At 39.6% G+C, this 17,560-nt stretch overlaps 1 protein-coding gene across 1 annotated transcript in view; it reads left to right on the top strand.

Annotated features, from left to right (window-relative positions):
• Positions 1–17,560, top strand: part of ABCA13 (ATP binding cassette subfamily A member 13) — a 509,835-nt gene that overhangs the window by 330,924 nt on the left and 161,351 nt on the right. Inside the window, exons 46-48 of the mRNA XM_032758123.2 lie at positions 2,894–3,012; positions 5,308–5,395; positions 11,512–11,620. Coding sequence (XP_032614014.1) covers positions 2,894–3,012; positions 5,308–5,395; positions 11,512–11,620 — 316 coding nt within the window. The remainder of the gene's footprint in view (positions 1–2,893; positions 3,013–5,307; positions 5,396–11,511; positions 11,621–17,560) is intronic.

Genomic DNA, 17,560 nt, shown 5'->3' with positions numbered 1-17,560 from the left:
AGAGGGTGTATTTGGGGACACCTACACAGATAATGGTTAGAGTGAGACCAAGGATATTTTCTAGTAGACCTGAATTCTTGATAATAATTGTAATTTTTTTTAGCAAGAAGATCATCTAACTGAAAACACCATTTTAGAAGGATGTATCTTGATAGGTATGGGGGGTGGTAAAGTGAGTTGGAGAGAGGAAAGCTGGAGGTAGGGAAACTTTAGAGGTTGTTATGTTCATCAAGGTTGGCTGATTTATTTATTTATTTTAATTGAGAAGCAGAAGTTATATATATTTGTGGTTACAGCATATCATATATCATGATATTATATATAATACATAAAATGATATGATATATATACATATATCATTATATATACAGATATGATATATATACAGATATGAGATATGTATATATACATATATATCATATATGTGTATATATATATACACACACACATATATATATAAAATCACACATACCCATTATGGAAAGGCTAAATCCAGCTTTTTAATATATGCGCTACCTCATGTACTTATTGTAGGGGCACAGGAAAACTTGCCCTTCATCCTCTATAGGTTTGCTAAAAAATCAACTCATAAAAGCAGATTAATTGGAGAAAAGGCATATGAATTCTTTTAACATGTACAGGGGGAGAATTACAGAGTGATTATCTATCCCCCAATGAAGTTCAGAAGTTTATATATTATCTCAAGTTTACAGAAAGAATAGGGCCTTGGATCCTGGCAAATCAGGTTATGGGGGGAGAAGATGAATTCTGTATTTGGACAATAAAAGATTGCAATAGAGAATAAATGGATCTTGGAACAGACACTATCTGTTTAGGTATGGTTACATTCTTGGTCTTACAGGGAGGAGAAGAAATAAAACATTCTCCTTGGTGAGTCTAGATCTTAGGTAGGTAAAGGATTTCAACTTCATTCTGTGCTTTGGGAGAGATGGTGGGTAGGAGGGAGGTCAGAGAGACCTTGAAGCTTCTTCAGCTCAGCGTGTGACAGCACCATATTTTGGGGTATTGTTTCCTGAGCCCCAACATTACTATTTGTGTGCATGTGTTTGTGTGTATTGAGGATACTTAAAATCCACTCTTTTTTTTTTTTGAGTTGTAGTCTTGCTCTGTCACCCCAGGCTGGAGTGCAGTGGTGCCATCTTGGCTCACTGCAACCTCTGCCTCCCAGGTTCAAGCAATTCTCCTGCCTCAGCCTCCCGAGTAGCTGGGACAACAGGATCGTGCTACCATGCCTTGCTAATTTTTGCGTTTTTATTAGAGATGGGGTTTCATCATGTTGCCTAGGCTGGTCTCAAACTCCTGACCTCAAGTGATCCACCCACCTCCGCCTTCCAATGTGCTGGGATTACAAGTATGAGCCACTCGACTGGCTCTTTTAGCAATTTTCAAGGTACAATACATTGTTACTCATTGTAGTCATTATGTTGTACAATAGATCCTTGTACTTTTGCTTCCTGTTTAGCTGAAATTTTGTATCCATTGACCAACATCCTCTCTGCCAATCACCATTTTACTCTCTGTTCCTATGAGTCTGACTTTTTTAGATTCCAGAAATAAGTGAGAGTCTTGCTGAATTATTATGTACAACGATTATTATTCTTTTTAGTATCTTTCCTCAAGCCTTTCTTTCAAGACCCTGAAAGTAGTATCTTAAATGTATATCGCCCTTCTTACTTTGCTGTAGTTCTTTCATGTGTATCTGAACCTAACAGCAAATCCATGCATTTAGGTAAGCCTGTTTTCATTTTCATTTTGCAAATAAGCAGACAAGCTTCCAAAGCTGTAATGAATGTGAAACTGGCCCAAATGTCTCTTAGAAGTAATATTTATGGATTTTCGAATAAACATAGAAATGGACCCTTCCTGGTCTTAAAACTTGAAACTTACGTTTGTCTCACCTGAGTTTCTTCCTCAAGAAACTGATCCTCAGGCAAGGGACTGAAATACATTAGATCTCTGAGTTCAGAAAATGAGACTCCAGGCACCTCATCCATCATGATTGCTTCCTTACCCCTCCTTCATTCCTCTTTTCCCATTTTCCCCTCCATATAACCCCCACCAATTTTAGATGGTTAAGGGGATGGATTTGAGACTTTCTCTTTCATTCTCCTCTGCTGCAGAACTCAGCTAAAAGCTTCCTCCCTGGCAACACTCATTTTCTCAGTGATTGGCTTTCTGTGCAGCAAGACCAAACCCCTGGCATTTTGATAACAAAAGACTCAGAGACAGAGTTGTTTCCTATTTTAATATATCATCTTTTCTGAGTGTTCGAGAGATGGAAACAAAGCACATTAACTCTACAGCCGGTCTGTGGCAGGGCAGAGCACATCATTGCGCAGCCTCCAGTGGCCTGGGTTTTGTGTTGTGTTGATCACCGCCTCCTACCTTGTTAGGTGATTATTCCATAATGCAGAGCTGGTGTTGGCATGCTGGTGAGTTGCTGGAGAAAAGTTGTTTGATTTCTACTTTAGACCCTTATGAAAGAGACACACGCCTTTGAATTATCCTGCTTATCTGCCTCCCGCTAGTTGTCTCTGACTCTCTTTCAGGTTCATCAAATGCAAGATCACCTCAGTGAAAACATTTTTTTTTCTTTTTAGTTTTTATAAATCTGCCCAAACTTACATACAGAAAAAGATTTGAAGTTCTCAGGTATAATTGACTGCAAAATCACAGAGGTATTCTGGTATAATTCTCAAATGTATGTGACTCTAAAAGAGATTTTAGAAATCAGAACATATAAAAGGCTGCAGATAATTTATTAAAAATTGAAAGCTAGAGAAAAATCACCTGTAATTTCAAGTAATGTCAGTGAACCAGTTTGTGAGTTATAAAAATGTTTTTGTTTTTATCTTTTTGAAAACAATTTCAGAAGTGTCCAAATAGAAGTGCCAGTGCTCCCTACCTGACCAACCACCTGGGCCACACACTGTTGAATCTCTCAGGCTTCAATATTGAGGAGTACTTGCTGGCGCCATCTGAAAAACCAAGGTGTGTTCAATACTATTGCTGGGTCTTTTCTGTTGTGTTTGGATTACTATGGAAAACTTATTGTTTTAAATGCTAATGTTCTTAAAAACTCAAAAATCTAAGACTGACCTTGGTGCTCATAAAAATTCCACATAGATGCCATGGACCTTAATAAGATTCCTTACTGCTGACTTTCACTCTTTTAAGTGCTGGGGGAAATCCTATCAATTGAGATTGAGAACCAGAAGCTGTTTTACTGCTTTAGGGGATAAGAGCAGATAAGTTTACAGCATAATGAAAGAAAGGCCTTATTTTAGAGTAAGTTTACAGCGTAATGAAAGAAAGGCCTTATTTTAGAATTCTCTCTATTATGCAGCATTCAATATGGGAACCTGGGTACAACTAGCATCTTGAAATTACTCTTGGGCAATTTTTGGGAAACCTTTTGTGTTGTGTTGAATTTCCTTGAGACTAAGGGGGTGAATCCAGATAAGGAAGATCAGCAGTGAGTGCTTCTCATTGCTTTGAATCTTAATAACATCTGCCCATTGTAATTTTCCCATGTCCCCAAATGTATTATATTGCTTCACGTATGAAGGCATCCCATAGGCTGACCGTATTGTCTGGCACTCTCTACTGCCCTCTACCTGCCCCACTGGGGTTTGCCTGCCTCTCTTCTGCTGCCCCACCTCTTAATGTCTTTCAACATATACTAGAATCTCTGGTTTTCTGTTCTAACTCTGATGGTTAGCTTCTTCTTTTGTTTTTCTTTTTTTTTTGGAGATAGAGTCTCGCTCTGTCACCCAGGCTGGGGTGCAGTGGCACAATCTTGGCTCACTGTAAGCTCCATCTCCCAGGTTCAAGTGATTCTCGTGCCTCAGCCTCCCGAGTGGCTGGGTCTACAGGCGCCTGCCACCACACCTGGCTGTTTTTTTTGTGTTTTTAGTAGAGGCAGGGTTTCACCATATTGGTCAGGCTGGTCTCTAACTTCTGATCTCAGGTGATCCTCCCGCCTCGGGCTCCCAAAGTGCTAGGATTACAGGTGTGAGCTGATGGTTAGCTTTTTGAAGGTGGGAGCTTGTGTGCCCAGAACTTAGAATATTATCTGACACATCAAAGATGTTCAATCAGTATCTATTAAATGAATGAATGTATTCAATTGAGCCAGTTGGGACTGTGTATTTATTCCTTTGCCTGAATTTTTGCTGAGAGTAGAACACTATAATAGAAGAGAAAACTATTCTTCAGTCTCCTTTTATCTAGTGAATGGAAGACAAAATTTATTTATATAATAGTTAACATTACATTTTTTAAATGTTAACTTTTTTTTGAAGTTGAATAGATACAGGATACTGTGCAACTCATGGAGATATAAAAATAAAAGGTATAATTTCAACCCAGGAAAAATTCACAGAGCTGCATAAAGATAAACTAGCAAATAGACAATAAAATCCTGTGTGGTAATTGATAACAATGGATAGAAATGTAGGGTATTGTCAAAAGACAAAGAACATCTAACCCATCTGAAATTGTCTGGAATGCCTTCCTGAACCAGGCAAGATTTGAGTGGAAGATTAAAGAAGTAGAGTAGGGAAGGCAAACCAGAGTGGCTCAAAAGATTATGACCACTATTAAGAAATTCTTTTTTTTTTTTTTTTTTGGAGATAGAGTCTTGCTCTGTTGTCTAGGCTGGAGTGCAATGGCATGATGTCCACCGTAACCTCTGCCTCCTGGGTTCAAGCGATTCTTTTTCCTCAGCCTCCTGAGTAGCTGGGATTACAGGTGCCTGCTACCATGCCCAGCTAATTTTTTTTGTATTTTTACAAAATACAGAAACAGACAGGGTTTCACCATATTGGCCAGGCTGGTCTCAAACTCCTGACCTCAGGTGATCCACCTGCCTCGGCCTCCCAACGTGCTGGGATTACACCTAGCCCAAGAAATTCTGAGTAATGGATTTGTAGAGGGAATGACCATTAATTAAAATAATAATAGTGCTGATGATCAAGCCCTACCTCTTACATGGCATGTATTTCCTAACAAGACAGTAAGGCATGACAAGTACACTTTCTAATGTAGCCAGCCTTATCCAGACCTTCTCAATTATCAGTGCCTTCTATTATGCCTGGCTTGGGAGCCAGGCAACTTCCATCAGCACAGCGCCTCTGCCTGTGTGTTCATGTCACAGACCACAGATGCTCAGCTGGCTACTGTCCTAAGACTGCTGTACCTGGTGGGGTTAGTAATGAACACCCTCTGGTTCGAAGTCCTGGTGCTCTGTGGTTGAAGCACTAACACAATGTTCATTGTTAACAGGCTTGGAGGTTGGTCTTTTGGAGTACAAATCCCCAGTGAAGCTGGAGGTGCAAATGCAAACATATCAAAACCCCAAACTCTGGCAAAGGTAATCATATTTTTTAATTTTTTCCTGTTTTAGGAAGTATTTAGGAAAACTCAACATTCAAATATAATTTTGAGCACAGGGTTGGGAAGGACCAGATTAAATCCCAGCACTTGTTACTAAGCATTAAGGAAAAGTGTATATAAACATTGTCTTGAAAAAAAATGACTTGTTTTTCTTTAGAAATAGAGGAAATAGGTTTTTGCTTTTTGTTAAGAGAGGACTTCACCTAGTAAATATAAAGTGGTGGAAAAATCTATTTTTAAAGATATTCATAGTTGTGATAATTGGAAATATCACTAGTTTCTTTGCTGGCCAAGGAGTACTTCCATTCATGAATGTAAATGCCTTGTCTTCCAGAAGGCTGGATAGATAGGCCTGGAGATGACACAAAGAAAGCAGCAGTTACACAGAGCTACTCTTAGGAGTCCTGGATTTTCAAGCCCTGCCAGGACTATTCCTGTGAATTAGGAATGGTCCCCTTGGAATTAAAGAGACTAGGTGGGGGATTCTTCAGATGTGAGAGAATGAGGACTGGGATAGAGGAAAGATGCCTTGATCCATCAGTAGGAATAGAGAAGTGGTGAACCCAACAGTGAGTTGTTGTTATTTAAGGAAAAAAGTCAACACTACTTGAAAATGGGGAAAGCAGAAAGATTCAAAGCATTCAGTCTCCATGACTGGAGAAATAGTATTGTGTTTGACTGAGAGAGAAATCAGAAAAGGGTAGATTGTGGGAGGAAGTTAAGTCCACTGCAGGAGAGGGAGTGTGAGTTCTTATTAGGATATCAGTATAGACATTTCATTCTGTAGTGTGTGGATGTTGTGTCTACTCATGAGCCAATTGTGGAACTATGAGAACAAGAACAATCTCCATGAGCCCAGGAAGGCACTCTCTCTCTTCTGTAGTGGGGACTTGCACGGTTCATGTGAACCTGAAGGAGCTTATTGGGATAAAGACATGCACATGTTGGAGGTTTATTCAGTGAAATAAAAGTTCTTACAGGTGCTTCACAATGTCATCCCTGATGAGACAGTCATACCTCACAATGTAATCCCTAAACAAAATTTTAACAGTCATGCATTACAATGTAATCCCTGGGAAAAATTTCCAGTCATAGTGTGGACGATTCAGGAATCTCTCCAACAGCTGAGGTTTGTTCAATCCCTTTTCCTTCTAAAGGCAACACACATGCATGAAGATTTGAACCTCGATATGAAAATATCATTATTAATAACTTGATAGAAAAATAAAATATATTTGCTGACATATATTGGAACACATTATGTGGCCATTATGAAAATATACCTAATTAGTAGAAGGAATCTGTTCATTTCCTCTACAAATATTCCGACTTTTTAGTCTATCCCAATCTAAACCCTTCTTACGTATTCATAGGAGATGGTTGTGTCTTTGCTTTGAAGTGTCTGAGGCACGGGCCTCTTGTTCAGTGATGAGTGGCTGGGGATTTGTGTGTTCTCCTCACATCTCTAACTTTTTGTCTTTGTTTAGATGAGTCTTCTGTACTGACATGTTTGAGTGGTGATTGCTGAAGTTTTTAATGTTATTTACGTGTCCTTCGACAGGCACAAGCATGCAGGTGAATTATACTTGACCCTTTGGGGAGTGAGCGCTTCTCCAGCAAGCCAAGGAACTCCACATCGTTGTGGGGTGTAAACGGCAATCTATTATTTGAAATACTCACCGGAACTGCTGGCGGCTGATACTGCTTCAAATGATTGCATTTATCTTTCCGTAATTAATGACCATCTTTTTCTTTCAGCCTTTAGGCTACATTCATCGACACAGATGATATAATTTTCATAGTCCTTCTGAAGGAAAACATGAAAAATTTGCATATGAATAGGCTTAATGTATGGTTCATTATCTTGTAGAATGTCTCTTGTGTGACCTTTATGAGTTCTATCATTCACATCTTGAGTGTTTAGCTTGTTTAATCAAAACACTCTTTAGAACTTACACACTTCAGTTAAAGAAGCCAAACACATTTTCCCTTTTGTTTTTTTGCATAATTCTGTTTTCCCATGGAATTTTATATATTTGAATATCCACTGAGAGTTTTTTTTTCTTCTTATAGCTACTTAGTTACTTTTCTAAGGGGCTGTTATTCCTGAGATGAAAGGTCTGTTTTGAGGTGTCATAGTATGTTCCTAAAAGAAGATTAATTTCCTATTTCATTTATTGGACTTTATCACTTCGTGACTTGTGGACTGGTAGGGAAGGAAATCCCACAGCTTATTTCCAGAACGCAGCCTAGTTTTAGAAAACCATTCTTGGGAGAAAAAGAAAAAGAAAAAGAAAGAAAAGCTTTTTCTTTGAACTCTGTTAAGTCCTGAATGCTAACTTTAAGATCATCACAAAGTATGCATTTATTACTTAAAGAATTTACAAAACCTTGCTCAAGTAAAGGCCAGTTTATAAAGGAACCGATCAGGAGTTCCAGAACATTTTAAAACCTGTTCCTTGGAGCTCTGCAAGTCAATCATTTATTGCCAAAATGATGCTATATCACAAACAACTGCAAACCGTTAGTAGCATCAAGAGTAAACATGCATTTCGCTCATGAGTCTGTGGGATTGTGCTGCTGTGGGCTGTGCATAACAGATGGTGCCAGGCCCCACTATCTGTGGGGTATTTGGGATGCCCCTTAGCCAGGCCCTGGTTCTGGGTCCTGGGAATGTTCCCCAGCTCATCATCTGCAATGACCCTTAACTCTACTCTGCCAGGTGCTTCCCCTTCCGTTGCCCTCCATAGCTATGTGTGAAGATACTTTGAAATATGCCTTTTGAGTAGCTCTCAGCCTGCTTCCTGCCTGTGGACAGCTGGGTTCTTAGAGCTATTTACATTTTACATGTATTCCAGCCTGGGGTACCTTCTTGACAGAGCTTCCTATAAAGCATTCTAGGCTTTCTAGTTTTCTAACTGAGATCCACAAGCTACTCTCACGACCTTGTTGAGATATGCTGCTCTCTCTAAAATTAATTAGTGGCATTTGAGGAGTGCCAGAATACTAGAGGACAACACCCTTTAGGTTCCTAAAAGCCCTGTGTCCCGCTGAGAAAGTCTCTTAGCGGCATCATTCTTTGAAGATCTCAACAAAGCTCTTACAATCACACCCTTGACTTGATCTTTCTTCTGAGGCCATGTCTTTCAACATTCTCTCTAGAGAGCTCCATACTCAGGTCAAGATGTTTATTGGGCACCATTTCCATCTTTGAAGTTAATACAGGTGACATTACCCACTATTTTCACACTGTAATATGTGTCACCCTGTTTTCAATTATTTATAGCAGTTTGTTTTTTATTATTTTTCCCCAGTATTCGTAAATATTTTATCATGTATTTCCAGGCCTCTCTAATTGTATCTTTGTCCCCTAACTTGCTGGTCTCAAAAGCAACGCCAACTATTTTCAGTTTTTGGTACAGTAACACCCCATTCCGGTGTAAATCACTGTATTGGTATTCTATTGCCACAATAATGCTCTATAACAACAATTTCAAAACTCAGTGGCCTCCACAATGGATGTTCATTTAGCTCATGGGTTTGTGAGGTTTTGCTAATACAGACGGGGCTGGACTGATCTTGGCCAGGAATGAACATGTATGTGGTATTGGCTTCAGCTGGGATGACAGTGGAGGTCTCAGCTCCACTGTTGCATCTGATCCTCCAGCAGATTAGTCTGTCCATGCTCCCACAGTGATAGCAGAGGCATAAGGGAGACTTCAGGAACATACATGTGCCTCTCAATTATGCCACATTCTATTGGCCATAGCAAGTCACATGGCCAAGCACAGCATCAGAATGGGAGGGCATGAAAATCATATAGCAAAGCGTGTGGATACAGGGATGGTGAAGGACTAGGACCCTTAACAATCACGAACAGAAGTTTCGGCCGGGTGCAGTGGCTCCCGCCTGTAATCCCAGCACTTTGGGAGTCCAAGGTGGGTGGGTCACCTGAGGTCAGGAGTTTGAGACCAGCCTGACCAACATGGAGAAACGCTGTCTCTACTAAAGATACAAAATTAGCCGGGTGTGGTGGCACATGCCTGTAATGCCAGCTACTCGGGACGCTAAGGCAAGAGAATTGCTTGAACTTTGGAGACAGAGGTTGCAGTGAGCTGAGTTCACGCCATTGCACTCCAGCCCGGGCAACAAGAGCAAAACTCTGTCTCAAAAAAACAAAACAAAACAAAACAAAAACCAAACAAACACAAACAGAAGTCTCAGAGTCTACAAAGGGTGAAACTAGGGAGGCTGAGCAGGCAGCCTGCTGTCTTTCCAGTTCCTCCATTCTGCCAAAGAAGCTCTGCTTTTTTTTCTGTACTGTAATGTGGTGTCATTTTTAAGTTTTTTTTTTAATCACTCTACTTTTAAAACAAAAATTAAAATAAAACAAAACAAAATTTAAAAAACCTTAATTCAGGGCAGGGACTATCACTGTGTCTTCTATTTTTTCCCTTCATTTGAACAGTTAAGGGAATCAAGACTTGGGGGAGAAGGAGGTCACAGATTGGGCTAGTGGGAGGTTCCACTTTCCATAGGCAGTGGGCTTTTCTACCAGATTAGCCTGTCCCTTAACTTCAATAGAATCCTGAGTTTCTATCATTTCCAGAAATCTGGCTAGTGCCTGTGTAGATGTGTGTGTGTGAGGGGGCAGGGTGGCATGGGCGAGACCCCAGAGGGTGACAGTACAGAGCTGTGTGGGTGGATGACATGGACATACCTCTGATATATGACATAAACTCCTTCAGTTCACTTTTGACTTTTCCACAAACGAACTCAGAATTTACCCTACTTCGAAGAATTATGTGTCTACGTTGCTTTAGATTTTTTTTTTCTTTTTTCTTTTTTTTGGTCACAAAATCCCACTCTATTTAGGCATAGCCTTGAACACTCACAGTTCTGTAGTTAGTGGGTCTCAAGCTGCACTTCTTCCCCTTGGGGTTTAAAAAAATGATTGGCAAGGATTTCTCTGTGAACTTAAGAAAATATTTAAAAATGAGTGGTGTGGAAGATGAGGTCTGCTTTCTGAATTGCCTGAAGAGGTGGGCTATTTGAGAAAGAATTGGGGAACACTGTCTTGTGTAGTAGGGTTTTTTTGTTTTTTCTCTTTTTAGTTTTTTAACTATATGATCAATATTTTATTACTTAGCTGTTTCCAGGAACACAATAGCTGCCACACAAGACTCTGATTAAAAAATAATTAGTTATAGCATGAAGGGGTGGAAAGAAAATAGATTGGAAGCCCTCAAGTTAGAAGGGATTTGAGATCTGGTCCAAAGTTTGCATAAACTACGACAACTTGAATAGGTTCCTCCAAGCCTTAACTTGCTGTGAGGCAGCTCTAATTCTACCAAGTAGATTTTCTGTCACAAAAGGCAGCCTCTTGTAGAGAAATGAGCTGTTCAGTCAATTGAATTAAGACCAAAATGCATCCGCTGGAGTCATCATACTTGTTGAAGACACTCACTTGCTTTTCAAATAATAATATATTTTCATTTTTATTAAAATATTGATACTTTGAAATATAGATACTGATGGTTTGATTAGTGTTTTTTTGTGATGCTTCTTATTCCAGCTTTAATAACATTGTCTTTCTCTTATTTTCACCTTTCTCTTGACAGGCATGCTACTTTATTCTCCACGCTCAGCAAATGTTCAGTTCAGTTTATTTTGAGAAATAATGTTCCATGTTCAGTTATTAATTGGAAAGTAATCATTTTTTTTTCTGATCATCTTCCACACTTTTAATTTGCAGGTCAAATTTCATTAGCTTACTAACTGAGAAAGAAAAAAAAAATGATAGGCTTTGGTTCCTTTATTCTTGTAAGAAAATAATTATAGAGCAACATTCACATTTGTTCTGGGGAAAATTAATCTATTTTTAGCTGTAAATTATATGCTGGAGATAAATATAAAATTAGCAGACTGGAATTGACTGCTCACTGTCAGCCATGCAGGAACATTACTTTGAATCCTGCACTCAGGTGCCTTGGAAGTTAATTGACACATACGTTCCTTACATCCCAGAATAGTTGACAAACAGACTTAAGAAGTAATTTCGTGACAGCCATTAAATTATCTTTCTTTTTTTAGGTATGGTATAATCAGAAGGGTTTTCATTCCCTACCTTCCTACTTAAATCATCTAAACAACCTTATTTTGTGGCAGCACCTACCCCCTACTGTGGACTGGAGACAATACGGTAATGTTATTTTTCATGCATTATAATTCACCACTTTCAAAAGACAATGTTTTTAAAAATGAAAGAAATAGAGAAGTTTCTGAATAGAAATGTGAGGAGCGATGAGAAGGTTTCTACTTGGCAACCAATCCATGTCTAAACACAATACAAAGTTGTAGGCTCTCTTTCCCTTTATTTGTGTGTTACTAAATGTCTTTACTTTCTTGAATCTGTGACCTCATCTGTAGGATGAGGGGAACAAAATGTGACTGGAGAGTTCTCTCCTAAAATTATTTTATTCTGTGACTTAATACTTACAGAAGCAAGAAAATTTTTACCTTTTAAAGACAATATTGTATGGAATACTATAATAGAGAATACAGACTGTCCCTCCTCCTTATCACTGGGAAGATGAACATCACATTTTGATTTATGCTGAGCCCTCAATTTATCAATTATTTATGTTGATCATTGATTCATTAGCTATGCTTTCTTATTTTGGTAAATGGTACAGGTCCATTTCTGGTATCCAGAGTTAACTTATTGGTTTAAGTGAATGTTTATTTATTTCACTTGGGTGGGATAAATTATAATTTGTTAATTTAATTTAGTTTCTTTTTTAAAGAAAGGAAAGAAACAAGAAGTACAAGCAACAGGCCATGTCCACCACAATTTATTCATGAAATGTATTTGTTGAAACGTTAATTCACATAGACAACACTGAACAATTTTTCTAATATGCGCTCACTTTATTTCAATCATACTTTATTTTTCCGTATTTGTTTTTCCTTCTACACCAGTTTTTTAACAAAGTAAATTTAATTATTTTGTGGCACTGTAATTATTTTGGAATGATAATAGGTAATATAAAAGTTAAAAATGTACATGACTAAGAGAAGTACAAAATAGTACAATAGTCATACAGAGTAGGGACAGCAGAATAACATTTATAAAATATTTGCAATGTATCAAGAACTTCATTAGATATTTAACATCCATGGTCTTATCTAATTTTTATGTCAATTTTGTAAGATAGACAATATCTGCCTACTTTACTGACTAGAAAACTGATTTTTCAGAAAACATCACCTATCAGCTGTGGCTCTGAGCAAGGTAATAATGGGGCCATGATTGGATTCTAGGTCTAGCTGATAACAAACTCTTGCTTTTCTGCTACATCAAACTGAGACGTCATTCTGGTGGGCATGAATACAGCATGGTTCACAGAGGGGAAGTCATTAACATTGGATCTTGAACGATGAGCAGAAGTTTGACTGAGGTCAGAAAGCCATTCTAGGTCTTAGCAATGCAATAACAATCATAGTGTATGTTCAGCTTATATGGAAGAGTCCAGTTTGACCTCATCATAAAGCTGAATGTAGAGGGATAATTGTTGATCTCTTTGGAAAGATTGTTTAAGATAAAATGCTGCTTGGCTTTGACTGACCTGATGAAGAGTATGGACTTTAGTAAGCAATAGACAGGCTTTACCAATATGTGAGAATAAGAATGACATAATCTATGTAATATGTTAGGAAGAATGATCTGGAAGCCCCTGATTAAAGGGAGAAGACTGGTTGTAATTTAATGACCTATTGGAAGGATACTGCTCACAATTTTGAGATTAAGGCCAGGATGAATCCAGAGGAAAAAAATGATAAATTTCAGACAGATGGGAGAAAAGATTGAGGCACTAGGGATGGGAATAAAAAAGATTTCAAGAAACTGAAATATAAACCTGAGCATTTTGGAGTTCAGTACTGATGACATTATAAGAAATGTCAGGGAGAAGAAATGTTTTCTTTTTTTTTCTTTTCTTTTTTTTTTTGAGACGGAGTCTCGCTCTGTTGCCCAGGCTGGAGTGCAGTGGCGCAATCTCGGCTCACTGCAAGCTCCGCCTCCCGGGTTCACGCCATTCTCCTGCCTCAGCCTCTCCGAGTAGCTGGGACTACAGGCGCCCGCCACCACGCCCGGCTAATTTTTTTGTATTTTTTTAGTAGAGACGGGGTTTCACCGTGGTCTCGATCTCCTGACCTCGTGATCCGCCTGCCTCGGCCTCCCAAAGTGCTGGGATTACAAGCGTGAGCCACCGCGCCCGGCCGAGAAGAGATGTTTTCAAGGAAGGGGCAAGGTGATTTGTGCAGGATCGGAGATGCTAGTTTGGTTCACATATGTAGATGAAAATGTGCAATAGGATTCAGAAAACTGGAGAGAAAATTTCAGTAGAGCAGTCTTGGGTAACCTAAGTTCTAACCTTAATAACAAATGATAGATAAAGGTGTTGGTAAAGTGAGATCCTGCATGGGTCAGACACAGACTTAGAACAGAAGAGGGCTATGGGTAGAACAGAGGGAAGAGGACAAAGATTCTGTAGCCCTTGAGGTAAGAAGATCTTGGCATGGAGGCCAGTGGAGGGCAGAATTTCATGCAGATGGGCAGGAAAATGAAATATTTCAGGGTCATCCAGAAGGAGAATGCAGAGGTTTTGCTGGTGACCTCCAGAGGGGTAGTTTCAGAAATGGAAAATTAAAGTAGAAGGAATTAAGCAGAGAGAGGTTGTTTTAAAAACTTGAGACTAAACAGATACATTCTAATTTGATTTGTTGATGCATCATCATGGGAAAGGAAGATTTGTGCAATAAATTGGGAATATACAATACATGACACGACAGGAGGGTGTGTTGGCAGTTATTATCAAAATATTGATAAAGAATTCCCACGAGCAGGGCTCTGATGAAAATATTTTATCACATCCCTTGATGCTTGCTTGTTCCTATGGAAAATGGACAGAGCTAGAACTATTAACTTAATAATAATAGTGAAACAAACCTTGCCCCAGTGTGGAACTTCAATAAATCCCATGAAAGCAGAAGCTGTGTCTTGCTCCCTGTTGGTCTCAGCAGTCCCACAGCACCAGGCTCAGGGGACATTCAGGCTATAACAAGTGAATGAATGGATCATTGTACTACACGGACAATATATCACACTTCTCATCACAATGGTTTTTGATGAAGTTTCAGCAAATGTACACATTCTAACATTAGAGATTTCTGAACCCTGACGCAGGCCACTTGATAAGAAGCTATTTTCTTAGAACCCAGGCTGGCCCTTTCTCTCTGTTGAGTAAATTTGCAGCTTTTCAGAACCCCTAATTTTGAACCTAAAACTCGTTGTAAATCTGAATATTATAACCATTCAACTGGAGTCAGTTTTTAAAGTATCGGAAGGCTGGTACTGGCCTAGACCAAATAGATGTGGTTTGAGAAGTGAATCTCCAAGGTGAATCATTTCCTCCTGCATGAATATGACGGCAGTTGCGGTGTTCTCTACTTAGTGAGTGCAAAAGATGCCAAGACTTCCTTGCGTGATGAGAGGGAGAGTTTTGCAAGTACAGCCTAGAGCCTGGGGGAAAGGCATGGATTTGGGAGTACATGTAAGGGATGAAAAAAACATGGAATATATTTTCATATCAGAGACATTTTTCCCCTCTTTATGCTCACATCAGTAACTTAGTCACATGTCATATAATATTTTTCAGAATCTCAAGGAAATTTAAAGTCAGGGCTGGGTGCAGTGGCTCACGCCTGTAATCCCAGCACTTTGGGAGGCCAAAGTGGGGGATCATGAGGTCAGGAGATCGAGACCATCCTGGCTAACATGATGAAACCCCATCTCTATTAAAAATACAAAAAATTAGCCGGGCATGGTGGCGGGCGCCTGTAGTCCCAGCTACTCAGGAGGCTGAGGCAGGAGAATGGCATGAACCCAGGAGGTGGAGCTTGTGGTGAGCAGAGATTGCGCCACTGCACTCTAGTCTGGGTGACAGAGCAAGACTCCATCTCAAAAAAAAAAAAAGAAAGAAATTTAAAGTCAGTTGAGGCCAAAATCCTAATATTGATTGCGTTTTGTCCTGCATATTCCATGGTAAATCAGCAAATCTTATCTCTTCTGCCCTTGAAATTCTGAATGTGCATATTTTCAGTATGTTACTACTGCTCCCCTGGCCCATGGTACCATCCACTCCTATCTGGATGCTTGCACCAGCTTATTTTGTGGCTCCCTGGGGCCACCCTTGCTCCCTACCCCAAAAGTCTCATCTCTGCATAAGTGCCCACCATCACCCGTGGAATGTGTCTGTCAGATTACAGCATCCCCTCTGGCTTCCTATATCTCTTAAAAGAAAGAAACAATTCCTACCTATGACCTACCGGTCCTCCCTGGTCTGGACCCTGCAGCCTCTCCTGCTTCATCTCAAACCACTTAATCGCAACCTTGCTGAAATTTCAACTCCAGCCACACCTGACTCCTTGCTTTCTCCTGAGTTTCCCACCTGTTCTCCCATTTCAAATCACAGTTCCCTTTTCTGGAATTTTCTCTGTCTCGTATTTATATGACTTGCTCACTCAGTTTCTTTTAAGTTTTCCCAGCAATGTCCAACTGGGGTGAAATACTAAAAATACAAAAACAAAACACAAATCCAATTCTATGTGCCCATCTCAGATGACCTTGTGTAACTTTTTGATGATAGTCTGTCTGAGCATCTTCCTTTTCTGGTTGCACTCTTCAGAAAGCATTTTTTGTCAAGATTCCACTTATATTGATTCAGCAATAAAGGCACAATTAAGATGTTGACATTTCTCTGGGAAAAGTATTTCTAAAATTCTTAACATTGTCCTTCTTGCCCAATAATGCCTCACATATGTGTTCATGATAAAGATCACACTTCTAAATTGACATGCGCTAGCTGCTCCTGACCTATCGTCTCAGCCTCATGTCTCCCTTACGGCCCCTCACTTTCCCCTCCATGTAGCTGGCCTTTGCATCACTGCCCTGCCTTCCCTGTGAGCCTGGTAGCTGCATTGCCTCTGCTGTGACTGCCTGTCTTCTCCTGCATCACCTTAAGCATTTCTGCTCAACTTTCTAGGCCCATCTCAGACATTACCTCTGTTGGAATACTCACCACTCTTGCAGGATGAGTTAGTGGCTTCTCTTTCTTCTCCCACAGTTATTTGCTTATGAAATTCATCCATATATTTATTTTTAGCAAGCATTCATATAATGACAGATATTTCCCAGACACTGTGTTAGGTCATTGCTGTATTTTAAATGTGTCTCCCAAAAGTCTGTGTGTTGGAAACTTGGTCCCCAGTGTAACAGTGTTGGGAGGAGGGGCCTTTGAGAGGCGCTTGGGTCATGAGGGCTCCACTGTCATGAATGAATTAATGTCAGTGTCTCAGGAGTGGGCTACTTATTGCTGTTGCCATGCCCTTGGACTTCCCAGACTCCAGACACTGTGAGAAATAATTTTTTCCTTTATAAATTACCCAGTCTCATAGCCAGGCTTGGTGGCTCATTCCTGTAACCCCAGAACTTTGGGAGGCTGAGGCGGGTGTATCACCTGGAGTCAGGAGTTCAAGACCAGCCTGGCCAACATGGTGAAACCCTGTCTGTACTAAAAATAAAAAAATTAGCTGGGCGTGATGGTGGGCACCTGTAATCCCAGGTACTTGGGATGCTGAGGCAGGAGAATTGCTTGAACCCGGGAGGCGGAGGTTGCAGTGAGCTAATATCACTGCACTCCAGCCTGAGTGACAGTCTCAATAAATAAATAAATAAATAGCCCAGTCTCAGGTATTCTATTATAGCAACAGAAAACAGACTAAGACAGTCATTAGAGCAGCTGATACTTCACGTTATCATTATTTGTTTACATTCCTTTGTTAATAAAAGTGAAAAAACTTCATGGAAGGTGTTTATACTACTGATGTTTCTGTTTTCTAAAGTCTTTATTCATAGGTATTCAATAAATATGTCATTTAAGTGAATTTGCTTTTGCACTATATTTTAGGGTTACTATAGTACATTCCATTATGATAATTACATTCTAAAATAAAGATAAATATGAGCAAAATACATACTTGCTTCTTTCATTATTAGGACCTTTTAAGTTGGCATAATTTT

Source organism: Hylobates moloch, unplaced genomic scaffold (assembly GCF_009828535.3).
Source record: "Hylobates moloch isolate HMO894 unplaced genomic scaffold, HMol_V3 SCAFFOLD_1, whole genome shotgun sequence".
NCBI classification, from domain to species: Eukaryota; Metazoa; Chordata; class Mammalia; order Primates; family Hylobatidae; genus Hylobates; species Hylobates moloch.
This window is presented reverse-complemented; position numbering and strand designations above follow the sequence as displayed.